Consider the following 26,153-nt stretch of genomic DNA (forward strand, 5'->3'; position numbering starts at 1 on the left):
CGCCTTGTACGACAAGCGATGACATGCTGTGGAGGTATTCTGGAGCCCGCCAACCACACGGGACTGTATGATCTTTGCTTAGATTATGTGTATTGCATATATCCAATGTACATAAGCTGGGTTTCTTATGTCATTTAAAGCCCGGCATATTTGTAAACGAGTAACATAATAAGTTGGGAATGTCTGATGCTGGCGAGCTGAATTCATCGCAGTCGCATTCCCAATTGATTGAGGTGCAGGTACATCATGTGGGCGTTACGGCCAAGCTGCAATCGCCTTTAAAAAAGCTACTGCCCCAACTGAGCAGCTCAACGGAAACGGAACTGTTTCAAACAACCAAATCGCAGTACAATATGTTTGAGAACGAACAAGGACAAGGTGATACGACGGCGACGACAACAACTGGCCTGTCCAGTCCGTCGCGAGTGCTCTATGAGATGCACGCGGAGCCGGAGAAGCATCTAATCAAACCGAAACGCATTGAGTTCCAGCGCTATTCCAAGAGCAAGTGCACCAGATTCGCGGTGCCGCCGCGCCAACGTCCGAATAAAACCAAACAATATGCGCCCACGGCAAAGGCCCTACAGGAGCAGCAGCAGCAGCAGCACCAGCAAAAGCAGCGCCAACAGAAGCAGCAGCAGCAGCGTCCCGGCTTCCTGGAGCGACTTGTCGCCTCGCTGGATAACATGTGCAAGTGCCAGCCACAGCATGCCCACAATATCATCGACGATCTGCCGTCGCCCAAATGGAATAAGAAGGCCGCCTCCCGACACACTTGCATTGGTGTCTATCCGTTCGAGCACGGCTGTGCGGATTACTTGAGCACCACGGACACACATCCCAAGATTAACTCGATCATGCTGGCGGATCGTGCCACCACCTATGCGACACACTTCTGGGCCGAATTCTTTGGCCTGTTGCACATTGGCGTCGCCTTCGTGGTGGCCTTTGTGCTGCAATGCTACAGATTCGTGCTGTACTCGATGATCAATACCCTGATTGTGGGCCTGCTCCATACGACCTCCGACTATTTGGTCAAGCCGGCGTTGACCGTTGCCTTCAATGGCTTCCTGCAGCCGCCCATGATATTTTTATATAATGTGATGTGCTCGCTGCGTGACATTATGGAACCGCTGGCGGACACCTTGGACAACTTTATGAAGCCGTTGGCCACTTTGGGCGGCAGCCTACGTCTGATTAATGTCAACTATCGCAATGTGCGACGGTTCGCCAAGGATGTATGATTTCTCACTCTTTTCTCACGCTTTTCTCACGATTTTCTCAAATTGTACAACTCTTTAAATAAGTTTTGTTTCGTTTCGTTTTGTCTTTTAAGAACGGTCTGTTGTTTCATTCCATTGTGTTCCGCACGCACAGCGGGTAGGAGGAGCCAGCCTGTCAACCCCTTAAACTCTCGCTCTCTCGCTCTCGCACTCGCTCTGCCAGCTGCACTCACAGCAACAGGATTATATTGGGCATACACCTTGGTGCCTACAATACAATCTTACGCATACAGAAACCATATCGGGTTACATTGTTTTTCCACTGCTGTTCACGGAACTGTGCTACCATAACGACCTGGTCGCTGTGCCGCCAGCCTCGCTCTGGGGCTTCCTAGGGGTGGTTGTTGATAACGCAGTTGGGTGTGGGCTCAATTACGCTGAATGAAACATTTATGATTTATTTGCTCATTTTGTGGCAGCGGCTACGAGGGGAGGACCGCAACATATGCCCACCATAACGGATCCTGATTGTTTTAAAGCGACTAATTGTCTCCCAGGAGAGTGTTTTTTATGTCTAATAATTTAAAACTTGGCCTAATGAAGGCGTTACAAAAAGTAGTCAAGAGCAAGGCAAAAAAAAGAAATTGGAAAAAAAAACTACAGACCGAGCAAAATTCCATATAAAAGATGAGTCTTATCTCCCCTGAGAGTGTTTTTTATGTCTAATAATTTAAGACTTGGCCTAATGAAGGCGTTACAAAAAGTAGTCAAGAGCAAGGCAAAAAAACTACAGACCGAGCAAAATTCCATATAAAAGATGAGCCTTATCACGAGCCTTTCTTTTGCAGACAATTTACCAAGAATTTTTAAAAACCCGAAATCAATTTAAAAGATCTACAAAATGATATTTATCAATGGATTAGCTGCTCTAGTTTCCTTGAACATCCTGGTACATTGAGGACAATAATATTCCAGGCAAAACTGTAACCCCATCCCACTTCTATGCCTATTATGATTATAGGCCATGCTTTGGGCATGAAAGGTGTACGAATACTAGAAAAACAATTCAAGCTCCCAATGTATACAAATAGTTTATGTAGTAAATGTAGAAAAGTTTTATTTGTTATTTGGGTAAATGGACACCGAGACCCGGCGTCGCTTCATTAATGAGAATTAATGAGATTGTTGTGCTGCGAGTGTGTGTGTGTGCTTGTGTGTGTGTGTGTGTAGACCACTGACTAAGGATCGTTTTACAGCGCACATTCATTGAGCATTGGAAGAGCAACACCCACACACACACACACACACACACACACACACACCCACACAGATGCACAACCCTTTTTGGCGGTACATCCAATTAGCTGTAAAATATATATGTTGGCATATGTTGGAAATTCGTGTGCATTGATTGATTACCGTAACTAATTGGTACATAGTTTCGTGGCTGTGCTTTGAAAGCTGAACAATATTAATTGGTCTTGATTTTCTTCCTGTTTCAGCTGCTCTAAAAATACACGAATCAGCGCCGCTTAACATACGTTTCCAATTCCCAGCAATATTTCTATTGAACAATTGACGACAAGGTGCGAAAATCAGGTTGCCTACACAGACGCAATAGACCAGCCCCCGCACACACAAAACAAAGTGCCAGAGTGTTTGCCCATTATTGTGCGATCGACAAGCGGACAAAGGCTAGATAAAGATTGAAGGGACCTGGCACACTGAGATCAGACATTGTGACGACATTTCATGAATGGGCCAGACACAGGCCCAGGCACAGGGAGACGTTTTGTTGGGAATTTTGGGATTACAGCTGTTAAGCTGTTTGGTGGGTTTGTCGCTTTGGCTGCTCTATTTTCCGGGCTATTAGGCTGGGATTATACAATGCACAGGTTGTTCTCTGTAAGGATTGCGTGGATCTGAGCATGACGTTAGCTAAATTTTAGTCTTTTCTTTTTTTTTTTTGCCCAGAAGTTAAGCAATTTGTGGTAGAGATGACAATGGACACAGAAATGACAATAGATTGGTTATATAAGAAGTTATGCGTAAAGCGTTTTGAATATGAATCCAGGGATTTGTGTACTAAAGGGTGTCAGATAACATATAGAGATTAGGTGGACACAGTTAGAAGAAGGCATTTTCATAATGTAGCTACTGCCACCGAAGCATTAGACTAGTGTTCATAAAATGTGTAATTAATCTTGACATTAGGTTGGGTTCTTTGGGAAATTGAAGAAACTGCTTATACGCACAAATTGCATCACAGTCACCAAATCCCACGACAACAGATCCTCGATTCTCAGTTAAATGCATTTTCTGTATGCGGCTGGCTGCATTCTAGCGCTGCCCATGCCCTGCAATATAATGTGAATCGGACACCAACCCAGGCAAAAATCTGCTATGCTCGACAAAACATGATAGTGTGGGAATCGAAGCGCTGCGCTTCGCATGGCTCACGAGCTTTTTGGTTTGGTATCGCTTGGCAGCTAAGTCCTGACACGTGATTGTAATAATCAAATCAACAATATTAGCCTAATGCGATTACAAGCCTTTTTTTGCGGTCAATTAGAGGGCAACACGCACCCCAAACACGCCCACTGTCTCGTATTTGCCAGAGCTGCCTGCTGTTTTAAATTATGTAATCCTTGCTCTCAGGGTAATCATTGATTTCGATAACCTGGCGCGATGTCAACGTTCAGCCAGCAGGACACACAAATCTCAGGCCTAGATTGTTGGGCTAATGAAATTAGCCTAATAACATTGAAGGCTTTTTGTGTCTAATTAGAGGAGGCATCATGTTAACAGCTTCAGAGCTTTTTCGCTTCTGTTATCGATAACAGTTACTGCACCTGTGCCCCTCTCTCTCTCTTTCATTCACTCGCTTGTTAAAATTGATCGCTCAATGTTATAAAATTAAGGTTCGAGCTGAAGCTGTGACAAATTGAAATCTCTCGTGCGACCTGAAACTGGGACAGACTGTGACGAAATTGTCAACCCTCCTAATTTCAGTCTTAATGAATTCTTTTCTAACAACAACAACAAACATATAGAGCTACAATATGCTGCTGCTGCTGTTGGCAACCATTGTTTAGCCTTTTTGTGGATTTGCTGCCGTTGTCACCTTTGTCATGTCACTATTTTATCACACCATTGAAGTGGCGCACTCTGATTTTAATGCTTGTGAATGGCAGGAACAATTCTGTAATTGAAATTTGATGCCATTAGATGACAGCAACAAAGACAGCAACAGCAGCAGCAGCAACGGCGGCAACAAACACATTTTTTGCAGCGCGCCCCTTTATCAGAGCTCTGTCTCTCTGTTGAGTTTTGTTGCCTGCTGCTGCGGCGGGGCATCAAGTTGCAGCGAGTTTTGGTGACTTTAAAGACTGATTTTATATGCAAACTCTAACAAAATAGCATTGAGCAATGCCAAAGAAATTTGATGTAAATTCTACGAATCGCACACGGCATTCATCAGATACTCATCAGCAGCGAATGAGGTCATGATTTTTTTTATTTCAATTTAAATTTCATGTTAAACGTTAGATAACATTCGCACACACACACACACACGCACACGTATACACATTGTACATGTGTACGTGCAATCAAGTTTATCTGGCCTGTTATTGGCAAATTCAAAATGGCGTCTGGTTTGGCCAGGCAACGCCCACTTGCAGGACAAGGCAATGCGAATAAGCCACCCCTAATTAGCGCGCTCACGCACACGCACACACACACACACACGGGCCCGTGCACAGATACGGCTACATAACACACAGGCAAAGCAGCTAACAGGCGACTTTACAATGTTCCATTTCCAAACGTTTCAGGCAGCATGCAGACAGACATCGCCACAGCCTTGAATGCAGTTCCATGTTCACTCGTCGTCGCCGCTGTCGCTCTCTCTGCCACTTGCAGTTGAGTTTGAAAAGCGAAAGCGTCGCGTTGCTGACAACGGGAAGCCAAGCAAAAATACAAATTTATTAATCTGCAATAAATATTTGTACTTGAACAAACTGTTATTACGCGCAAATATCAATTGTCGTGCTAAAACTAAAACAATTTTACGCATTTTGTGATTAAAAATTTACAAAAATAATTGTGCCGAATTAAGAAAAATTCAAAGTGCTGCTGCAACTGTAAAGGTTCAGCATTAAAATATGTTTGAAAAAAATATGGATAGCACAAATCTGTCGGTGTCCATTAACGGCGATTTGGACTCGACCAGCTCCGCCGGCACAGCATCGGATCATTCGGCCGTGCAGCACGATAACATAAGCTCGCCAATGGCCTACGGCTCGCTCTTTCTGCCAAATGCTGGTAAGCCATGGCCCAAGCCTTATCAGTTTGGCTAGCCAAGCTCTTAAATAAATATATATATATATATACATATAGATCAAATTACTTGGAACAGGCGTCAATGAGGCGCTGCATAAACAATTAAAGCCTGAGATCTTGTTAATTGATTTTTGCTGAAGATTTCACATTTTTTAGACACTGAATGTGCTCGGAAATGTAGTGTAATATATATATATCTAGCTATTCGTAAATAAACTCTGATTTTAGAGTATTGATGGAATTTGAAAATAATTGTTAGCAATTAGAATTAGAAGTCTAAACAGCAGATTTAAATACTTTCTCAGAGTAAATTCGAGAGTTCGAGTTACAAAACATAGACATTGCCTTAAATATTGGCGAAAACAAATCTTAAGATTTTGCCAACATTGAAAATTGTTTAAAACTTTTAATATATTTTCATATGTCCGAATACTCCATATTAACTTTGCTATTCACATTCTTGGGTGTACTTTCTGGCTATGAAAAACACTTTGAATCGATTGTTTTATAATATTTACATAGCATTAATTATGCGATTACCGATCTATACATATGTATATATGCATATATAAGCGAATGTATCACATGTCGTTGTATACATTTGCCTTATGTCTCTTTCTGGTCAATATGATATTGCATGCCATGTCTGAAGTCTCAGGTCTGAGGTGTCGAAAATCGCCGAGAGCTTTGCTCATGTGCAGAATTTGATTAGTCACATGCAATTTCGGTGGGGGGGGGTTCGATTGCTCCGATTCAAGGGAGTCTTCTAAGGAGCAGGGGGTAGAGTGGACGGGGGGAGGGGGCAGCTAAAGTATTGCTGAGCAGCAAAGTAGCACGTGAGACCGAATTCTCTCTTGCGTCAATATTCGTTGTGCATATAAAAAAAAAACCAAAACATTTAACAAAATTTTTTTATGTTTCAATTATGTTCACACGCGCCAGATTTATGAATTATAGCAAAAATTCTTTTATAAGGAAAAGAAAATTAGAGAAAAATACCATTGAGGATTAAGATTCTATATTGTTAAAAGTATTGGAATTAGTTGAATGTTCGAATTTTGCTTTATCTTAGGTTATCGCGGCAACATTTCATGTAAAACCGTTTTGCAATTGGATAAATTTGCGCCGTACGAGACAAGCGAAAAGGATTTGATCGAGCGGCGTTTTCAGGACATCACCAATGACTATGACAAATCGCCGCCGCCCACAGCGGCAACCACGCCCACACACTATCCCACACTGAACAGCATCATCTTTGAGAACGGCAACAGCAGTCTGAGCGATCTCAATGGCAATACCAAAACGGATGCACTCTGTGCGGGACTGCAGCGCGCCCCGACGTCCACGTTGAGTGGCACTGGCGCGTCCAGTGGGGGTCATCTGATATCCAATTTAACTGCAGCACACAACATGTCCGCCGTGGGCAGTTTTCCGATCGATGCCAAAATGCTGCAGTTCTCCACGGATCAGGTGAGCCAGTGCCGCACTTTGACATATGTTTCGGTTTTATAATCGTAGCTCTTCGCTCGTGCAGATTCAGTGCATGTGCGAGGCACTGCAGCAGAAGGGTGACATCGAAAAGTTGACCAACTTCTTGTGCAGCCTGCCGCCCAGCGAATTCTTTAAGACCAATGAGAGTGTGCTGCGCGCCCGCGCCATGGTCGCCTATAATCTGGGCCAGTTTCATGAGCTCTACAGCCTGTTGGAGACGCACTGTTTCTCAATGAAATACCATGTGGATTTGCAGAATCTCTGGTTTAAGGCGCACTACAAGGAGGCGGAAAAGGTGCGCGGCCGTCCCTTGGGCGCTGTGGACAAATATCGACTACGCAAAAAGTATCCACTGCCCAAGACAATTTGGGATGGCGAGGAGACGGTCTATTGCTTTAAAGAGAAGTCACGCAATGCCCTTAAGGATTGCTATCTGACAAACCGATATCCCACGCCCGACGAGAAGAAGACGCTGGCCAAGAAGACGGGCCTGACACTGACGCAGGTATCCAATTGGTTTAAGAATCGCCGGCAAAGGGATCGCACTCCGCAGCAAAGAACGTAAGTTCAACATACAAGAAAATAGAACTATTTTTTTTATTCTTCTATGTCGCCCAAAACTAATTACAATATGTTTTCCACATAACTCGTAAAACAATTCATTCAACGCTTCAGAGTGCGCATGTTCCTTAAATAAAAAAAAAAAAAAAGGAAAGAAAGAAACTCAATTGTTTTCAAAATTGGCATTAAAAAAAAATCGTTTAAGTGACCGTAAAACACTTGCGTTTGCCGGTTTGCCCGGTCGCCCGCCCCGTCCCAAGCCCATTCCCAATTTCAGTCCCAGTTCAGTGCGGTCCGGTGCCATTTTTCTAAAAGGCACTTGAGCGTGTTTTATGTCCAATTTTGCAGCTCCTTGTGCACGGTCCTATGCATATTTATAGACCTCTTCGGGCTCTGGTCGCCAACGTTGACGTGCCCCGATGCCCGAACTGAGCGCATGCGTGTAGCATGTGCCTCAATTGTTGCCGCACTCCCCGCTGTGTTTGATCGTTTACGGGCGTCAAATTGCATACACTCTCTAACACATACACATATATATATATACACAAACACACACACATTCACATACATTCACTTATTTAAATATACGTATATTTTCTTTCAGTGATTTAATGCTGCCCGTGGGTCAATTGGATGCCAATAGATTCCCGCGCATGTTCAACGCCCCCAGCTATTATCCCGAATCTATATTCAATGGACAGTAGTGTGCGTGGTAGAATCGAAATGCGCGGGCGCTGCTTTGTAAATACAAATTTTAATGTTATATTTGGGTCATCAAATGACGATATGTTTCTAGTTGTAGAGTAAACTTTAATTTGCTTTATGTACTGTACAATAATAATAATGCAATTGCAATAAATAAATATAGAAGAAAGCAAATTCGAATTTTAACGTTTTTTTCCATGGTTGGGTAGCACTTTTCAAAAAATCGGTTTCACCAAACTATCGTGAAATTATAAAATATCGATAAGAAACATTAAATTATTTACGATTAGTTAAGCACTTCCATTCTCTTTAAGGCCAAAACAAGGCCTCATTATTATATACTGAAATCACTGCATTAAGAAATCAATTATATTGTGTCCAATAATTTCGTTGGCATTTCAATAGTTTTTTTTAAAGCACATTTTTAAATTTCTTGTTAAATAAATTCAAATAAAACTTACCCGTTTTCAGTGTGGCCGTAGCCAGTCTTAAGCTGTTGACCTCATTATACGAAAAATCGATTTTTGTGTGTTATCGGTTCCGTTTTCGATTATTTGGCAGGTGCTAAAAGAGAAGAGAAAAAACATTAACGCATTGAACACGGAATGACAAACAACTCAAACGGTCGATTAAGCGAATACTTCGCCAACGATCCGCCCAGTTTTTTTGATGAGCTGACAAATAACAAATCAAGAGCCAAGGAAACGCAGCCAGCGAACGCAGCTGAACCAAACAGCAGCAATATGTTGGCCAGCACATTTACGGGCAGCTTTCAACCGCCCGAGTACATAGAAGCTGCTGAAGCGGATGAGCCTATAACAGTAACTGACGAGGTGCGAAACCTCTGGCAGCTACCCACGCCAACTGAGCCGGGCAAGCAGCCAGCACATCTGATTACTCCAGGCTTACACATAGCAAATGATTTGGTAAATAATGAAATATTTAACTACGTATCTAAATCTAACGCTGACCCCTCGTAGCCTGACCCCATAAGCATTGCTGTGACTCAACACTTGGGCCAAGCTGAATTGCAGCAGCGCAAAATCCTTGGAGTGGAGGATGTCACGCAAGATGAGCGTGGCATACGGACGCTTATAAACGCCGGCTGCTTTCGCGCTGCTGTCAATCTGACGGGCCGACTATTGACCATATACGGTCAGGGCTATGGACGTGCCGGTCAGCCAGCCAAGCATTCGCCACATTCACTGCAATTGTGGTTTACACGCCTCGCATTGCTGGCCAAGCTGGGCGAATATGAGCTACTGCAGGCAGAAGCTGAACCCTTTGCCCAGCTGAACGGGCCGGATGTATTTTACGAGTATTACACGGAGATGTATAAAGGAAAGCACGGCTCCATCGCGTGTTTCTCATTTCGGCTCCTGTTGGCCGAACTGCCCATCTATCTAGGCAAGCCGCATCTGGCGCTGGATCGCTTGTCCGAATTGCATGTGATCAGCCATGAAATCAAGGAGCATTTCGATAGATTAAAGAATGCAAAGGCAGCTGAATTTTGGCAGCGGCGTGCCGAGCGCGTCTTGCAGTCAATTATCAACTGTGCTCTAATGGTCAGTGAGTTAAGGTTAAGTTAAACTACAAAAGATTCGTTAAATAACTTTGTTCTCTTTTAGATGAAAAAATTCAGCATGATTGATGACATTATGGGCGGAATGCTGCTAACACGCTCTACACTTAGCAAAGAGGAACAGCGCTCCCTTTATTCGGCTTGGGGCCGCATTTATCTACAAATTGGTGATATATTTGGGGCAGAGCAAAAATTTGCCGTCTCCCGGCGACTGCGTGAGATGTGAGTCAATTTTATAATATGATATTTTCAATCTTATACAATATTCATATGTTTTATAGTAATTCACCGCCTGATTTGCGTGATCTGGTGGACAAGGGCCTTATAGCCGTGGCCAAAAATGATTTTCCGGAAGCCTATCTAATTTTTCAAAAGGCGCTGCATTTGGACTCGGGCAATACAATGATACTGAACAATATGGGCGTATGTTTGCTGTATGCCGGCAAATTAAAAGATGCAATCAACTTGTACGAGCGAGCAATCAATCTGAATCCGCAAAAATCATTGAACGAAAGTTTGCTAGTGAATTTATCCACATTGTATGAATTGGAATCTAATAATTCCAATGCGAAAAAGTTAAATTTGTTACGTTTGATAAACAGATTTAAGCCGGATCTCAATATAAGTGTAGAAATTTGCCTTAAATTACAGGCAACAAATTAGATACAAATATATGTAAAAATTGTTGATAAACATTCCAAAACTCCATCCAGATTGAATAAAATTCAACCTAAAATAACTAGTATTTCGAAGATACTTTTGTGTTTATATATACATATACTGCACATGACTGGTGCTGGTATTTTTCAGAAGTTCCCATGTACATTATCTTATCGATTGTTAAAAAGGCACCTGTCCGCCAGTTATTATTCTCAAAATGAAGTGTTAAATTATGATAGAATTGAAGAATGCCGTTAATAATTACTGCACGTAATAATTATTATTATAGTAAACGATTATAATTTATTTTTGATTATTCAAAAATTCCGATAGGTTTCTGGCACCAGTTATGCCAACATTTGTGGCGATTGGTCACACTTAGCTGGTGAAGTACTTCTGGAAGAAGAGTTTTTCAGGAATTTATTTATAAAACATAAATAAATCGTATCAAATAATTACGTACATACGTTATAAATGTTTGAAAACACGTTGTTCGTATTTTGTATAATAGGATAGTTGAAAATAGGTGAGTTTAGTGGCATTTAAACGCGTACGAAATATGACCATACGAAACAGCAGCAGCAAGGCGTAGTTTATATTGATGTGGTTGAAAAGAAAGTGTAGAGAAATTTTCGGTGCAGTCACAAATGTTGTTTATAAATCTATATAATCGACAAATGCCATAATTCTATGTATGCGCGCCAAAATGTAACGAAGCGCCAACCAAAATAACGAAAATAAAAATATCAATTATATGAAAATTTTCTCTTTAGCTATAATTAGTGTGTTGTGTGTTTTGATGGAAAAAGCGCGCCATTATTTCTGTGCCTGACATGACGTAGGCACGAAACCACAGAGCAGCACTTGAATGTTGTTAGTGTATTTTTTTATAAGTCATTGCAATTGTTTATGGCAAGTAATGCAATCGGCGTTAGTGTGTGTGCGTGTATGTGGATTGCAGCAACAAAGTTGCCTGCAAATAATTTTTGTATATTTTTATTTGTGCGGTGCGCATACGCTAGGTACACGCTCGTCAAAACATATACACAAGCAGGCAGAAAATCTCTATTCTTTTGCAATTTGTTTTGATTTCTCATTCGTGTCTGTCATAGCGGCTCTCGCTCTCAGTTGTTCTCTCTTTGTTGCTCACAAAACACATGCGCGCCGCTCTCAGCCAGACCAAAAGCTCCAGCATGTGGGAGTTTTTCAGGGGAATTGAATGGGGGGCAGCAAATGCGTGCTCATAGCTTTATAATAACGGCATATTAATACATATATATATGCGTACACATTGATGCGTCATATTTATGACGATCCTTCTGCTCTGACACTTGCGCGTACTCTCCGGCTTGCGTTGCTGCTTCGCTGAGTGTTTCTTGCCGACTAGTTGCCGTTAAGCTGGAGCCCAAGTATTTTACTGCTTGTCAGACCATCGGGCACTCTCGCATTCGCGCGCACTCTCTCGCTCTCCCTCTCGCGATTGAAAAACGTAAACAAGAGCTGTTAATAATGTATATGTGTCTGTGTGCTTGTGTTTTGTTTTTGTTTTTGCTTTTGCAGAGCTCAAATGGCAGCTAACAACAGCAACATGCACAATCTGGGAGCGCTGCAGGTGCCGCCATCGGTGATCGCCTCCACGGGTTCAGTGGGTACCATGATGCAGCCGAGCACTAGCGCACAAAGTGCCTGGGATCAACTGACGGCGAGTGCATCCAACAATATGACGCCATCGCCGACAGCGGCAACAGTAACAACAACGGGTACTGTGGATGCAGCTGGACACTTGATGAGCGCAGGTAGTTCACCTGTGGCTAGCTGCTCGTCACCATCGACGCCCACGAAAACACACCATGTCCCGCCCACGCTGGAGGCTATGGCCCATACGCCGCAAGGACCACCAACGCTTGGACCTGGGGGATATGGTGAGGAATTGACCGCCGAATTGGTGAATCAGGGCTGGCGTAAATTTTGGTCAAAGCGCGAAAATCGGCCGTACTACTGGAACAAGGTTACCGGCGAATCGCTTTGGGAAATGCCCGGCGCACGTCCCTTTGATCCGCTCACCGATCCATTGGGCATTTGCCATGCTGGTGGCGTTGGCGTTGGTGGCCCAACGCCGATGACGCCGCATCAGCAACAGCATCAACATCATCATTTGAAGCGGCGGCCTTCAGACGACATGCACATACACCCGCACCCGCATCATCAACAGCTACAGCAGCAGCACATGGGGCCGCACGGTGGGCCACCTCTGAAAAAGTTTGTGCTAGCCGGACCCTGGGACCTGGAGGTGTGCACCAATGCAGTAATTGTTGAGCGTCCACCTACGTTACTACCACAGCCGCATCCAGAGATCGAAGCGTTGCGCGCCGCCTTCAGCATGAAGCTGCTCAAGACATACGAGGATTTATGCATGCGCAGAGAAAACATTAAAGCGCCGCGAGACTCCTTTAACCGTTGGCTCATGGAACGAAAGGTCATTGATACCGGGTGTGATCCATTGCTGCCCAGTAACTGCCTGCCTGAAATCTCCAGCTCCATGTATCGCGAGATTATGGCCGATATACCCATTAAGATTGTTAAGCCCAAATTCACGGGCGACGCACGCAAACAGCTCTCACGCTACGCGGAGGCGGCCAAGCAGATCATCGAGTCGCGTTCTGCGCCGGCAGAGTCCAAGAAGGTTGTTAAATGGAATGTAGAGGACACATTTCAATGGTTGCGCCGCACGGTGGGCGCCAGCTATGAGGACTTCCAGGATCGTTTGGCGCATCTGAAGCGCCAGTGTGAACCGCATTTAGTAGAGACCGTTAAAAGTTCCGTGGAAACGTTATGCATTAAAATCTATCATCTATCGGCGGAGCATGCGCGTAAAATACGGGAACGCCATTTGCAGCTGCTCAAGGAGCATGGCATACCGGAACCAACGCCGCCACCGCCTCCCCCGCACCTGAAGAAGGTCTGGTGCTATCCCATACAGTTCGCAGTGCCCTCGCCTCGTATGCCGGCCATTGAATATCTGCAGGATCGCGATCATATGATCATTAAGTATACTCCCGCGACCATCAATCAGCCGGATGCGCAGTATATCAACCTCACCTATCTCCAAAAGCTGGAGCAGCTCTATCGTCACAATTGTTTTGACGACAAGAAGTTTGATCTGTTCATCGGGCGCGTCTGGTGTCTGCTCAAGCGCTATCAGACCTTCTTGGGCAATGCTCTCAACTCCTCTCAGGAGGCGGAACTGACCCAGGCTGCTCTGCCAGTGCCAGTTTTTGAGTGCCTTCACAGGCATTTCGGTGTCAGCTTTGAATGCTTTGCATCGCCATTCAATTCCTATTTTCGGCAATATTGCTCGGCATTTGCGGATACGGATGCCTACTTTGGTTCCAGAGGGTAAGTCAACAAAAATAGAATTCGAATGGCCAATCTAATGGCGTCCTTTATGGTCACTTTATTGCGGGAGTATTAGGGAGGTTTTGAAATTGGAATGAAGTGATCATGGAGGACAAATACATAATGCTATGTGATCATGATCTAATTGTCAACTTGCACTTTTTTCTGTCTGTAGACCATTTTTGGACTTTAAGCCCGTTTCCGGTTCTTTCCAAGTGAATCCACCGCATTGCGAGGAGCTTATGGATGCCTGCCTTTTGCACATTGACAAGCTACTAACCGATTCCATGGAGCCATTGAGGTAAGTTGTTAGCTATGGAATCGTATTCGCTATCCCTAACTGAAAAAAACCTACGTTCCCAAATCAATTTTCTGAAATGTGTTCTAATATATTTGTAATTATTAACACAGCTTCATTGTCTTTCTGCCGGAGTGGAAGAGCATAGCGAAGCTGGAGGAGAGCATGTACAAGCGTCGCTCAATGGTAGTGCTGGGCATGGCGCACGAATACCGACATGGCTACCAGCATATGATGCAAAAGTGAGTGGTCAATAAAATATTCAATTGCAGAGTGATTTGATCTAATTATTCAATGTACTCCAACAGATCTGAGGTGCTCGTTAAGTGCATGCAGGGCACTCAAGTGGTTTGGCTGCAGAATAGCGCCGGCTATGCACGCTGGGGACCTAATGAGAACCGAGTCGAGGCACTGCGAGAAGCTTTCAGACCGCAGCGTGATCGTGAGCGCGAGCGTGCCGCTGCTGCAGCAGCCGCCAGTGGCGGCAATAACAATCAACAGCAGCAGTCGCCACCGTCAACAACAACGCCGCAATCGACGGCTTCATCAGCTGTTGCCATACCAACCCCTGCGACGCCCACAACAGCAAATAGCAATAGCAACGCATCAGCAGCTGTAACTGTAGCTATCACAACGAGCGCCAACAGCATCGGCAGTCCCGTGTCAACAACGTCTTCCGTGCTAACGCCCCTGTCGCCGCACACGCCCACAGGCACGCCATCACAATTTCCGTTAACCATTAGCAACACGAGCAGCAGCAGCAATTTAGTTGCCGCCTCACCAACGATGAGCGTTCAAAGTGATTGCTCATCGCCGTCATCGTCGACAATGTCATTGTCGCCGGCACCTGCCTCGGGCGGCTATCCGGATGGTGGCACAACGGCAGCAGCGGCTGCTGTCAGCATAACGGCAACAGCCAGTACATCTGCAACCTCAGCGTTTGGACCAACAACTAGCATTAACAGCACAGCGGTCATTAATTCGGCTGTTTAGATTGATTGCGAGGGGGTAAAAAAAATGTTGTAAACTACTCGTCTTATCTTTTTAAGCTAACTGTGCACCATGGGGCTAAGTACCACTATTGTGTTTCCTTCATTTAGAGTTTATATTTTAAGCATAGTTTTTAAAATATCTTGAGGGTATTCACAGCAGGAGACGTATGACTTATGGCAGCTTAGGCTTGAAAGTAATTGTTTTCTTATTAAGTAAATCTTTTGATAGAAAACACAGAAAAACTCCTACATTATTTTCTAACAGTTTTAAGAAAAGAACTAAGCTCGATTTTCTTACTTTTAGCCAGTTTCTTTTTCGTGAGATAAGTCAAGAGTCTTTTCTGCCAGTGAGTGCCCTTGAAATTAATGGTTACAAGTTAAAACTTAAATAATTGTACATATGTTTTTTATCAATTATAAATAGCTGATACTTAACCGCGGCCTGGCTGTTGTTAGTCTTTGCAATTCACCCTGAACAAGGGCCAAGCTACCCACAAAAAAAGAAAAATAAGGTTCGGAAATGCATACAAAGTATGGGTAGAATGGGTTCCACGTATCCTGATAAGGATGATTAAACAAATGAATTGTTTTCCAAATCCTTCAAAAACAATATAAACACACTCACACACACACACACACACACATAAACACAAAATACAAATCATGCACTAGCACAGGAGATCAAGCAATATTTTTGATTATTCATTCCGTGCCGCACCAAAACTTTATATACAATATACGAGTACGCCCCAAACAATCTTTTGTGAGACTATAAACATATAATTTAGGATTATTACTAATTACAAAACTAATTTATCGTATGTACAAATCGATAAAACCTTTAACTTAAGTAGTTGAAAAAAATATACATATATATATATATATATATATAAACGGATCGCGCAGAGAACCAAATTTGTAATAGAACATAAGCAAAAGCTACGCACCGCACAAATAACATAATTAACATTCAAGGGGATTGTCACAATTGAATCTATTGGCTAGCTTAAGACCTGATCAATTCAGTTCTTGAGTTTTCAGTTAAGATGCCAATAGAAGCCATCGTGAACACGCCCATATTTTAATGGGAATTTAGCCAATTTAATAGACACGTAGAAAATAAAATGAATCGGCAACTTTAGATAAAAATTGAATGCTAACTATAAGTTTTGAAAAAATATCAACTAAGCTGAACTATTACGACACCCGGCCACCCCACCACCTCTCCTCAACACGATATGTTAACTTTTTTTATTACACAAAAACAAATCCGGCGCTCTTGTCGCATAGATTAACAAATTGCATAATTAAAGTTTCTTTCAATTATTCAAACCGATTTTTATTATATTTTTTAAATATATATTCGTACTGTATATATGTGTGAGTTAACTTTTGGTAGCAATTATGGATATGGATAAGCCGTTGACAATTAAACCTAAGTGCTTAAACGCAAACCTTCTAAATGATATTTCAATCAATTTACAATGATTACTTGAAGCAGCAAATTCTTCATATACAGTATATATATATATAAAGTATATATATATAAAGCCAAGTTATATAAGCCTTGTCATGCCTTTTACATGATCTCTAAGCTAGAATCACTGTTCTTGGTTACTACCTCGGTTTCAGAGGAGCCTGAGCCGGAGCCAGCATCGTCGGGCTTTTCATTGTCATCCGACTGGCTATTATTGCTATGGCGATGATGATGCGGCGAACCGGCCAACTGCCAAGCAGGTATCGAGGGCACCGCAATGGGCTGCACAGGTCCGGCAAATTGTTTGCGATTTAGCAACAAACCCTTAATGGCATCCAAATCACATCGGAAATTATTGAATTCGCGATTCATCTGTTGGGTATGCTCCTTCTGTTGCAGTGTAATCAAGTCCTTGACCAATGTAATCTCCTTGTTAAGCGCATCGGTGCGGTCTTCTACCTTCTTGTCAATGTCTACCAAGACATCCTCAACGGGTTTTCTCTTGGGCTTGCCAAACAGAAACGGTGCAATGTATTTCTTTGAGTGAAGGGAGAAGAGTTAAGCACAATGGGACCTTGTTATTATCTATTTCAGCTACTAACCCGCCAGAACAAAAATATGGCATAGACGACTCCGCTGAACAAGGCAGTCGTGTGCAACAGCTCACGCAGTCTGCCAAAGGCTGTTTGCTGTGGCTGTACCGCCAGCTGAGAGCCAATATTGATAACGGTATTGGGATTGTTTGGATCTTGGCTGAAGACACCGGCCCGCTCGCAAGCCAATTGTATCTCATGCGCAGTTAGACCTTTGGACCGAAGAAACTGCTGTTTCTGGACGAGTGTTGTGTGTCGAACTTTGGTATTTTGTAGAAAGCTAACAGCTGTGGTTATCTACCGCATGAAGATTATAGATTAGACAAAGTCGAAAGTGCCTGCTATAGGGGTTTACTTAAGCAACATACCAGCGACTCGCGCGGCTCAAGTGGCTCCCCATCGATAGAATTGGGGTTGTAATCCTGCACAGAAGCACTTGTTGTGGCCAATATGGTTGTATCACCGGTGTCCGTATTGCTGTTTGCCATTTTGATGTTAACGCTAATTTCAATTTTGTTATTGGAGCAGAAAACCCAAATGCTAATGCAGCAAGGGGTTTTGGGCTGGGAATGGCTGAATACAAAACATCGATACATCATGGCGATTGTCGATATATTTATGCTGGACTTAGCGACATGCGATATAAATACTTGTAAAACCGAAAATAAGTAAACTAATCTTAATCTTTTTTCAATATATGTGCATATTGAAAAATATTTGTACACAAAATATTGAAAATATCAGAATATTGTCGATTGGATATAGAAGTACAATTATTTGACGGATTTCAGTCAGGTGGCAACACTTTACGATCACAGGTGGCAACTGCCAAGCAGCAATCATCATTTCAATTAACGCTTTTACACTATCTGTTGTGTATTTTTATAGTCAGCTATTTTCGATAAAAATTCGCTGCCTTATTATTGATAGTCAGTTCTTTTAATTTTGTTGATTTCAATTTATTAACTGGGCGTAGTGTTTGTTTTGGGCATTCAGTGCATTGGAATGCAAAAGTATCTGTATGCGCCCAGTGCCAGCGATACTTGTTAGCTGGCAACGCTGCTTGCACTCACTTAAATCGCCTGCAGTTTTTGTGCCCCACGGAAAAAGTGAAAAAAATCGAATTTAAGTCAAGTTGTGCCCACATAGACACGAGATAATGTCTTGTGCCGCAACACTAACAACGGCTAAAGATTCGACAAATGCCGCTGCCAGTGCATCATCTTCGGCTACCTCCGTGGGTGTGGTAGTCAGCGGAGGTAGCACTGTCGCCGCAGGTGTTGGCAACGGTGGCAGCGGCGGCGGGGCAGGTGCTGCTGCGGGCTCAGCTGCGGCGGTCGCCCGACGTTTTTCCATGGAAGGAGTTGGTGCGCGTGTGATTCGTGGCCCGGACTGGAAGTGGAACAAGCAGGTTGGTATCGTTCGTTGTGATCAACGGTACGAGGGAGCACCCCTCAGATATTGCCTATTCTTTCTCGCAAAATTAATTAAATCAATGCGGCCCTGACTTTTCAATAACAAGCTATACACTTTCAACGGGCAGGGTCTTAAGGCTTTCCCGTGAGTCTGGCGGCGATTGATTTGGGTTTCACTTTTATTTAAATTCAAATCGATTTTCTTTTTGGATTTATATAAAATATTAACTCAATCCTCAGCCGAGATCTTTCGGATAACTGAATTGAAAATGGAATCCTCTCGAAGTTTTACAAAAATATATAATATATTACTTTCTTTAACCCAACCTAGTGAAATGTTAATTTTAAGAGGTCTTTCGACTCGAGGGACGACTTGACCTTGTTAATGAAGCTTAAGCGTGATAAGTTTTCTTAAAATGTTCCACATCTGCCGGTGGAATAATCAATAAGGCCGCTTTAATATATAGGGCCCGTAGAATAATAAAACTTAGGGTATTCAAGGTGCGAACCCATGGATTGTCTGTTAGCGTGTGCGCTTGATTTGTTCTGTTTTCTATTGACACTGACCTGGACGAGGTGGCTTTGGGGTCGATCTGAAGATCGCCGAGTAGATTGTGCAACGCGCCGACTGCACCCTTAACAGTTAACAGTTAGTAGATTGAGCACAGTAGAGCATTGCGGAGCGTTGGGGAACAGGCAAATGCGCTTTAATTATAATTTTCGCGTTGTGATTAGCGTGAGTTTCGAGTGTCATCATTTTTAGCGTGTTGAATGTGGCGTGAGTTGAGGCTGGAGAAACTAAATGAATCTCTGTCTGTTGCAGGATGGCGGCGAGGGGCATGTGGGCACGGTGCGCAACTTTGAGTCCGCCGAGGAGGTGGTCGTTGTCTGGGATAATGGAACCGCCGCTAATTATCGCTGTGCCGGCGCCTACGATCTGCGCATTCTAGACAGCGCGCCTACGGGCGTCAAACACGAGGGCACCATGTGCGATACGTGCCGCCAGCAGCCCATATTTGGCATACGCTGGAAGTGTGCCGAGTGCATCAATTACGATGTATGCTCCATATGCTATCACGGCGACAAGCATCATTTGCGTCATCGTTTCTACCGGATTAGCACGCCGGGCGGTGAGCGTGCAATGGTTGAGCCGCGCCGCAAGTCCAAGAAGGTGCTGGTGCGCGGCATCTTTCCAGGCGCTCGCGTTGTGCGCGGCGTTGACTGGCAGTGGGAGGATCAGGATGGCGGCGTTGGTCGTCGCGGTAAGGTGAACGAGATCCAGGATTGGTCATCCGCATCGCCGCGCTCAGCGGCCTACGTTATTTGGGATAATGGCTCCAAGAACTTGTATCGCGTCGGCTTTGAGGGCATGGCGGATCTCAAGGTGGTGAACGATGCCAAGGGCAGCAATGTATATCGCGATCATTTGCCGCTGCTGGGCGAGAATGGACCGGGCAAGGGGCCACATGGTTTTCAAATAGGCGACAAAGTCACCGTCGATTTGGATTTGGAGATTGTCCAATCGCTGCAGCACGGACACGGCGGCTGGACAGACGGCATGTTCGAGTGCCTCAGCAACGCGGGCATGGTGGTTGGCATTGATGAGGATCATGACATTGTTGTTGCCTACAACTCCGGCAATCGCTGGACATTCAATCCAGCTGTGCTGACCAAGGTATCTTCGCCAACAACAGCACCGCCCGAGTTCCAGGTGGGCGACATCGTCAAGATCTGCTCGGATGTGGAGAGCATTAAAATACTGCAGCGCGGCCATGGCGAATGGGCAGATGCCATGCAGTTGACACTGGGTAAAATTGGACGCGTCCAGCAAGTTTATCATGACAACGATCTGAAGGTGGAGGTGGGCAACACCTCCTGGACATACAATCCACTGGCTGTTTGCAAGGTGGTTTCCTCCAGCGGTGCCGGCCCTGGTGCTGCAGTCGCAGGCGATGGCAACTGTGCTCCAGTTATACCCAGCGGTGAACGCCTCTCAGCCATTCTAAAGAAACTCTTTGAGCCCAATGTATCCGGTGATGCCACCGAGGAGTTTGTCAAGGCTGCAGCCAATGGATTTGCGGTTAGCTGGTCTGTTGTTATATTAATTATCATTTACTTATGTTTTGCTCATCATTGCAGTCCCGTTGTGAGGAGTATTTGGCTGGTGCCACGCAGCCTTCGACGTCCAGTGCGGCGGCTGCCGCGGCTGCGGGCAGTCCCAGCGGCGGTCCCGTGCCGGAGGTGAATGTGAATGGTGTGTTTGCGGGTCACACCGCGCTGCAGGCCGCCAGCCAGAATGGCCATATTGAGGTCATTCAAGTGCTCCTGCGACACTCTGTCGATGTAGAGATCGAGGACAAGGACGGCGATCGCGCCGTGCATCATGCGGCCTTTGGTGATGAGGCAGCTGTCATTGAGATTTTGGCCAAGGCTGGCGCAGATCTAAACGCACGCAACAAACGTCGCCAGACCTCGCTGCATATTGCCGTCAACAAGGGGCATCTGAATGTGGTCAAGACGCTGCTCACGCTGGGCTGCCATCCCAGTTTGCAGGACTCCGAAGGTGACACGCCGCTCCACGATGCCATATCGAAGGTAGAGATTTAACAAAATGTTCTGATCTGCTGCGGATCTGTCTCTTAAAAGATATTTTATATAATTACTATTCACTTTTGCAGGAGCATGATGAGATGCTTTCGCTGCTGCTCGACTTTGGAGCTGATATCACGCTGAACAACAACAACGGATTCAATGCGCTGCATCATGCTGCGCTAAAGGGCAATCCGAGCGCCATGAAGATATTGTTGACTAAAACGAATCGACCCTGGATTGTCGAGGAGAAAAAGGACGATGGCTATACGGCATTGCATTTGGCCGCACTGAACAATCACGTGGAAATTGCCGAATTGCTCGTCCACATGGGCAAAGCTAATATGGACAGGCAGAATGTGAATCTGCAGACGGCACTCCATTTGGCCGTGGAGCGGCAGCATGTCCAGATTGTTAAGCTGCTGGTGCAAGATGGCGCCGATTTGAATATAGCCGATAAAGATGGTGATACGCCGCTGCATGAGGCACTGCGTCATCACACACTCTCACAGCTAAAGCAGCTGCAGGATGTCGAGGGCTTTGGCAAGCTGCTGATGGGTCTGCGCAATGCCAACAACAAAAAGGCATCCGCATCAATTGCCTGCTTTCTGGCGGCCAATGGAGCCGATTTGACGCTGAAGAATCGCAAGCTGCAAACACCTTTGGACCTATGTCCAGATCCGAATCTCTGCAAAACGCTTCTGAAGTGCTACAACGAACGTAAAACCGATGACGCCGAGCTGCCGGGCAATGTGGCCGGCACGAGTCTCAATGCACGTGCGCGTGCCCAAAGCGCAGCTGCAGCTGGCACTGCAGCTGGCATGCATCAATCGGCCACGGCGAATATTCCACTCAATACTGTAGCCTCGGGGAGCGCTTTTGGGCTCAACGGACTCAGCACGGACATGGCACAGTCCATGCATGCAGATAGCACCAGCAGCAGCAGCAGCAACAAAAACAGCAGCGGAACTGGCGGCGGCAGCAGCAATAACAATAATAACAACAAGCCCACCAGCTTGGAGGAATGCCTCGTCTGCTCGGACGGCAAGCGAGACACCGTATTCAAGCCGTGCGGCCATGTTAGCTGCTGCGAGACGTGCGCGCCGCGTGTCAAGAAGTGTCTCATCTGCCGGGAGACGGTCACATCGCGCGAGAAGATTGACGAGTGCGTCGTCTGCTCGGATAGACGTGCAGCCGTCTTCTTTCGTCCCTGCGGTCACATGGTGGCCTGCGAGCATTGCAGTGCGCTGATGAAAAAGTGCGTCTTGTGTCGCACACAGATCGATGAGATGTTAAACTTTAACCTGTGTTGCGGTGGCACGGGTAACGCCGAAAAGGTTTGCGTCGCCGGCACCGTGTGCCTGACTTCCACTGAGGAGAAGTTTTTGGAGCCGCCATGTGTAAACACTTCCGGTCATAGCGTGGCCATGAATAACACGGTGGTCACCCCAGTGGCTGGCAGCAGCAACCAATTGAATAGCCAGAATAATTTATTAGCTGCTGCGGCAGCGGCGAATGCTTCGAATTTACCAGGCGGCATGGTCGCGCCTTCAGGCGTCAACAATTTCCAAATGGACGATGTGCAGAAATTGAAACAACAGTTGCAGGACATCAAGGAGCAGGTATTTAAATAATTGGCAACTGGTTAAACAACAATTAAATGTGCCTTATATCTTTGCAGACCATGTGCCCCGTTTGCTTCGATCGAATTAAGAATATGGTCTTTCTGTGCGGACATGGCACCTGCCAGATGTGCGGTGATCAAATCGAGGGCTGCCCAATTTGCCGCAAGACGGTGGAGAAGCGTATTTTGCTATTCTGAAGCACAATATATATTTATCCAATTCTTGGCACACATTCCACGCACAGTCCCCAGGCACATCAGCGTGCGAATCGGCCTTAAATTAAGTATTACTTAGAACAAATAGCATAAAAGTCTCGAAGTATACACATATATATACAAGTACGCGCATATATCGTCTTATAAAGCGAAATATATATATTTTTAACAAATATTTCACGTCATCCAAACTAAGCCGTTACATTCTTTGTGCTTTCATTGCTTCCTTTGCTTATTAGATCTTTGAGAATGTCCTTTTTGGCCTCAAAGTAATCGCGGAACCACAAAATGTGCTCCTTCTTCTCTTGCGCCGTAACATACGGGTTTTTGGAGAGGCCTACGCACACCAGCTCCATGAAATGGCGTATGGGCCCCTTGTTGGGACACCAGCCCTCCAAATGCTGTTCCAGAAAGATGTGCTCCGAAAAGTCAACATTCGCCTCCTCATGCATATCCTGCTCGTTGTCAATCGGGAAACGCCAAACTTTGCCTTGTGCCGTCCATTGGATCATCTGCTCAAAGTAGTTGGCAGGTGGATGAGCTGCCTGTAGTTTCAATTCACGCTCAGCCAGCGTGGACCAGGTGGAAAGCATGTCCGGTGAATGCAGCAGTTTTGTTGAGTCTTTGGTAAAAATACCCAAAGGCTCGCCACCATACAAGTTGACGCTGCCTGAGAAGGTTTCCGCTTCACGTTTAATGTGTCGCTGCGGACGCTGCGACGATGTGTGATCACCCGACCTGGATTTGGGACGCGATGCCAATGTGCGACGCACATATTCGCCGCGAGTTTGCTCCGTTTGCTGCGGCTGTTGGCGACGATCGATTTTCATGCCCACAATTAGTTCGCTAAAAGTCGCCAGAAAAAAGGCAAAGTTATGAAAGTGGCAATTGAATGTCGGAAAGCAGACACCTTAAATTCAGTTCCTTTTCTGTGCCAGCAGTAACTGCTGGTGTGCTCTTGTCATCGCCTTGCGGTGCATCTGGTCCACCTTCCACGCTGTGCCCCAACAGCTTAGCTAGCAGTTCGGATTCGGTTTGTTTTCTCTCGTTTTCGCCCGTGCCCAACATACTGGCAATATTCTTGGCTGCTGTAATAACGTCCTTTGTGGCAGCATCCTGCTTAAGTGCCTCCCGGCGCCGGCGATTAGCATCGCCGGGGCGTGGAAAGTCCGCATCCGCTAGCTGATCCGTAGTTTGCATTTGCATGCTGCCCAGCAAGCGATTCAGGCGCTGTGCCGCTGTTTCTTTGGGTTTCTCTGCAGACTTACGCTGCTTCTTCGGCTGCTTCTCATCATCCGAAGAGGAGGCACCATCATCGTCCTTCGACTGGGAAGAGCTTGAGTAGCTTAGAAGTCCCACGTTTTTGCAGGCTGCCGGCAGCAAGGCACTGTTAATAACAATGAGAATAACAACATGGCAACAAGCTGTGCTCACTGATATTTCACTTGCCGTATATTAAACTTTTGTGTATTACGTAGTGCCAACATTTTTGCTCTATTTCTTTGATAATATCACAAAAACTCAACACATTAACTTTTTCATGCACCTTGCGCTCGCGTAACAATAATAAGCCAACCGAAATGACAGTATGGCAACGCCGCGACTGCTTGGCTTAACTATCGATTGTTTTTTCTTCTGTTATCGATATATAACAGATTATTGTTGCTATTTTTCTTGCCCATAAAAGTTTAGCAATAATGAAAGTAAACAAACAACGTCACAAGTTGTAATAAATGCAATTTGTGGGTCCCACATAATTTTCAAGATGAGTGGAAATGCCTTCAACTTTGAAATTAAGTTAAAGCGTGAGAATAAAGTGTATTATGAGAATGTGCGTATTGTAAACAATCAAGCAAAACATTTAACTAATAGTTTACTCTTCGTAGGACATGCTTGTGGGCTGCGTGCAGTTTCAGTGTCCGGCTGAAACCAAGCACGACGGCATACTCCTTACACTAGACGGCGTGGTCAACTTGCAATTAAGTAGCAAAACTGTCGGCCTATTCGATGCCTTCTACAACTCGGTGAAGCCCATCAATTTGCTGCAGAACAGTCTGGAGCTGTCGGCTCCGGGTAAACTAAGTGCCGGCAACTCGGAATTCCACTTTGAATTGCCGTTGGTGTGCAAGAAGGAGCCCCGCAAACTATATGAAACATATCACGGCGTCTTCATCAGCATCAACTATCAGCTGAAGTGCGATGTCAATGTGAAGCGCAACTTTCTGGGCAAATCCCTACAGAAAGTGCAGCAATTCTGTGTGCAATACAAGCCTGCGCCCCTAAGCGACGAGGCGACCCGCGCCGTCCCGTTCAGCCTGAGCATGACCAATGCCAAGGAGCGTGTAACGATGCCGCGTTTCCTAATCACTGGCCGGCTGGATCGCTTGGAATCCTGCGTCACGATGCCCATTACAGGCAGTCTGACCGTGCAGCATACCGAGGCGCCCATAAGGTCCATTGAGATGCAGCTGGTGCGCGTGGAGACCTGTGGCTGTGACGAGGGCTATTCCAAGGATGCAACTGAAGTGCAAACCATACAGATTGCCGACGGAAACGTTATGCCCAAGCTGGAAATACCAATTTATATGGTGTTGCCGCGCTTGTTTACATGCCCCACGCTTTTAACCAAGAACTTTAAAATTGGTAGGTTGCGATTTGCCCTTTTGCGTGATTTGGTTTAATCAATAAAACTTATTTTTATGCTTGCAGAATTCGAGCTCAACTTGGTGGTGCTGTTTAAGGAGGAGCACACTGTCAGCGAGAATTTTAAATTAGTTCTAAAGCGCGCTTCCGGTCCATTGCCTAGCAAAATAAATACAGCTGGACGCTGAATGCATCGAATAACTGCCAACTATTTACACACAGTTCAATTAAGGCTTACACTCAAGTTGTCTGCAACTGGATGCTAATAACAAGAAATTATAAGCAATATATGCTCTATCTCGAACTTCTACTAACAATAAATAAAAGCTTTTTTTTAATTAAAA

General features: G+C 45.0%; 8 protein-coding genes across 8 annotated transcripts; 6 read left to right on the plus strand and 2 right to left on the minus strand.

Annotated features, from left to right (window-relative positions):
- Positions 1 to 125: 125 nt before the first annotated feature.
- LOC6622556 (uncharacterized) lies at positions 126 to 1,333 on the plus strand. Its single transcript, XM_002048046.4, has one exon. It carries the CDS (start codon positions 180 to 182, stop codon positions 1,242 to 1,244), a length of 1,065 nt encoding a protein of 354 aa, XP_002048082.1. The 5' UTR covers positions 126 to 179; the 3' UTR covers positions 1,245 to 1,333.
- Positions 1,334 to 5,128: 3,795 nt separating this feature from the next.
- Positions 5,129 to 8,489, plus strand: Six4 (homeobox protein six4). The gene is made up of 4 exons (XM_002048047.4): positions 5,129 to 5,549; positions 6,640 to 7,037; positions 7,102 to 7,619; positions 8,224 to 8,489. Exons 1-4 carry the CDS (start codon positions 5,390 to 5,392, stop codon positions 8,321 to 8,323), a joined length of 1,176 nt encoding a protein of 391 aa, XP_002048083.1. The 5' UTR covers positions 5,129 to 5,389; the 3' UTR covers positions 8,324 to 8,489.
- A 363-nt stretch (positions 8,490 to 8,852) lies between these two features.
- On the plus strand, positions 8,853 to 10,658 carry LOC6622882 (trafficking protein particle complex subunit 12). The gene is made up of 4 exons (XM_002048048.4): positions 8,853 to 9,250; positions 9,305 to 9,889; positions 9,953 to 10,128; positions 10,188 to 10,658. The coding sequence occupies exons 1-4, from the start codon at positions 8,930 to 8,932 to the stop codon at positions 10,567 to 10,569; spliced, it is 1,464 nt and encodes a 487-aa protein (XP_002048084.1). The 5' UTR covers positions 8,853 to 8,929; the 3' UTR covers positions 10,570 to 10,658.
- A 275-nt stretch (positions 10,659 to 10,933) lies between these two features.
- Positions 10,934 to 15,688, plus strand: Pcif1 (Phosphorylated CTD-interacting factor 1). Its single transcript, XM_002048049.4, has 5 exons — positions 10,934 to 11,092; positions 12,127 to 13,962; positions 14,138 to 14,263; positions 14,374 to 14,502; positions 14,569 to 15,688. The coding sequence occupies exons 2-5, from the start codon at positions 12,134 to 12,136 to the stop codon at positions 15,251 to 15,253; spliced, it is 2,769 nt and encodes a 922-aa protein (XP_002048085.1). The 5' UTR covers positions 10,934 to 11,092; positions 12,127 to 12,133; the 3' UTR covers positions 15,254 to 15,688.
- An 871-nt stretch (positions 15,689 to 16,559) lies between these two features.
- On the minus strand, positions 16,560 to 17,906 carry Pex14 (peroxin 14). The gene is made up of 3 exons (XM_002048050.4): positions 17,691 to 17,906; positions 17,332 to 17,619; positions 16,560 to 17,266 (listed from the first exon to the last, which is right to left on the minus strand). Exons 1-3 carry the CDS (start codon positions 17,808 to 17,810, stop codon positions 16,832 to 16,834), a joined length of 843 nt encoding a protein of 280 aa, XP_002048086.3. The 5' UTR covers positions 17,811 to 17,906; the 3' UTR covers positions 16,560 to 16,831.
- A 232-nt stretch (positions 17,907 to 18,138) lies between these two features.
- On the plus strand, positions 18,139 to 23,361 carry mib1 (mind bomb 1). Its single transcript, XM_002048051.4, has 5 exons — positions 18,139 to 18,733; positions 19,561 to 20,817; positions 20,877 to 21,332; positions 21,416 to 22,948; positions 23,008 to 23,361. The coding sequence occupies exons 1-5, from the start codon at positions 18,482 to 18,484 to the stop codon at positions 23,146 to 23,148; spliced, it is 3,639 nt and encodes a 1,212-aa protein (XP_002048087.1). The 5' UTR covers positions 18,139 to 18,481; the 3' UTR covers positions 23,149 to 23,361.
- Positions 23,303 to 24,770, minus strand: mRpS31 (mitochondrial ribosomal protein S31). The gene is made up of 3 exons (XM_002048052.4): positions 24,616 to 24,770; positions 24,077 to 24,553; positions 23,303 to 24,012 (listed from the first exon to the last, which is right to left on the minus strand). The coding sequence occupies exons 1-3, from the start codon at positions 24,651 to 24,653 to the stop codon at positions 23,358 to 23,360; spliced, it is 1,170 nt and encodes a 389-aa protein (XP_002048088.1). The 5' UTR covers positions 24,654 to 24,770; the 3' UTR covers positions 23,303 to 23,357.
- A 42-nt stretch (positions 24,771 to 24,812) lies between these two features.
- On the plus strand, positions 24,813 to 26,153 carry LOC6624582 (vacuolar protein sorting-associated protein 26C). The gene is made up of 3 exons (XM_002048053.4): positions 24,813 to 24,997; positions 25,053 to 25,809; positions 25,876 to 26,153. Exons 1-3 carry the CDS (start codon positions 24,932 to 24,934, stop codon positions 25,995 to 25,997), a joined length of 945 nt encoding a protein of 314 aa, XP_002048089.1. The 5' UTR covers positions 24,813 to 24,931; the 3' UTR covers positions 25,998 to 26,153.

The sequence above is a fragment of the Drosophila virilis genome, chromosome 3, assembly GCF_030788295.1.
Source record: "Drosophila virilis strain 15010-1051.87 chromosome 3, Dvir_AGI_RSII-ME, whole genome shotgun sequence".
Taxonomy (NCBI): Eukaryota; Metazoa; Arthropoda; class Insecta; order Diptera; family Drosophilidae; genus Drosophila; species Drosophila virilis.

Coding starts and splice junctions, on each gene's coding strand:
- mib1 (XM_002048051.4), top strand. CDS start 18,482: ATGTCTTGTGCCGCAACACTAACAACGGCTAAAGATTCGACAAATGCC. Junction 18,734..19,560: donor ACTGGAAGTGGAACAAGCAG/GTTGGTATCGTT, acceptor TGTCTGTTGCAG/GATGGCGGCGAGGGGCATGT. Junction 22,949..23,007: donor TGCAGGACATCAAGGAGCAG/GTATTTAAATAA, acceptor ATATCTTTGCAG/ACCATGTGCCCCGTTTGCTT.
- LOC6624582 (XM_002048053.4), top strand. CDS start 24,932: ATGAGTGGAAATGCCTTCAACTTTGAAATTAAGTTAAAGCGTGAGAAT. Junction 24,998..25,052: donor ATAAAGTGTATTATGAGAAT/GTGCGTATTGTA, acceptor TACTCTTCGTAG/GACATGCTTGTGGGCTGCGT. Junction 25,810..25,875: donor AACCAAGAACTTTAAAATTG/GTAGGTTGCGAT, acceptor TTATGCTTGCAG/AATTCGAGCTCAACTTGGTG.
- LOC6622882 (XM_002048048.4), top strand. CDS start 8,930: ATGACAAACAACTCAAACGGTCGATTAAGCGAATACTTCGCCAACGAT. Junction 9,251..9,304: donor TACACATAGCAAATGATTTG/GTAAATAATGAA, acceptor GACCCCTCGTAG/CCTGACCCCATAAGCATTGC. Junction 10,129..10,187: donor TCCCGGCGACTGCGTGAGAT/GTGAGTCAATTT, acceptor TATGTTTTATAG/TAATTCACCGCCTGATTTGC.
- LOC6622556 (XM_002048046.4), top strand. CDS start 180: ATGTCTGATGCTGGCGAGCTGAATTCATCGCAGTCGCATTCCCAATTG.
- mRpS31 (XM_002048052.4), bottom strand. CDS start 24,653: ATGTTGGCACTACGTAATACACAAAAGTTTAATATACG. Junction 24,554..24,615: donor ACACAAAAGTTTAATATACG/GCAAGTGAAATA, acceptor TGTTATTAACAG/TGCCTTGCTGCCGGCAGCCT. Junction 24,013..24,076: donor GAAAAGGAACTGAATTTAAG/GTGTCTGCTTTC, acceptor GGCGACTTTTAG/CGAACTAATTGTGGGCATGA.
- Pcif1 (XM_002048049.4), top strand. CDS start 12,134: ATGGCAGCTAACAACAGCAACATGCACAATCTGGGAGCGCTGCAGGTG. Junction 13,963..14,137: donor GCCTACTTTGGTTCCAGAGG/GTAAGTCAACAA, acceptor TTCTGTCTGTAG/ACCATTTTTGGACTTTAAGC. Junction 14,503..14,568: donor TACCAGCATATGATGCAAAA/GTGAGTGGTCAA, acceptor GTACTCCAACAG/ATCTGAGGTGCTCGTTAAGT.
- Pex14 (XM_002048050.4), bottom strand. CDS start 17,810: ATGGCAAACAGCAATACGGACACCGGTGATACAACCATATTGGCCACA. Junction 17,620..17,690: donor TTGAGCCGCGCGAGTCGCTG/GTATGTTGCTTA, acceptor TTCATGCGGTAG/ATAACCACAGCTGTTAGCTT. Junction 17,267..17,331: donor CCATATTTTTGTTCTGGCGG/GTTAGTAGCTGA, acceptor CTTCACTCAAAG/AAATACATTGCACCGTTTCT.
- Six4 (XM_002048047.4), top strand. CDS start 5,390: ATGTTTGAAAAAAATATGGATAGCACAAATCTGTCGGTGTCCATTAAC. Junction 7,038..7,101: donor TGCAGTTCTCCACGGATCAG/GTGAGCCAGTGC, acceptor TCGCTCGTGCAG/ATTCAGTGCATGTGCGAGGC. Junction 7,620..8,223: donor CGCACTCCGCAGCAAAGAAC/GTAAGTTCAACA, acceptor ATTTTCTTTCAG/TGATTTAATGCTGCCCGTGG.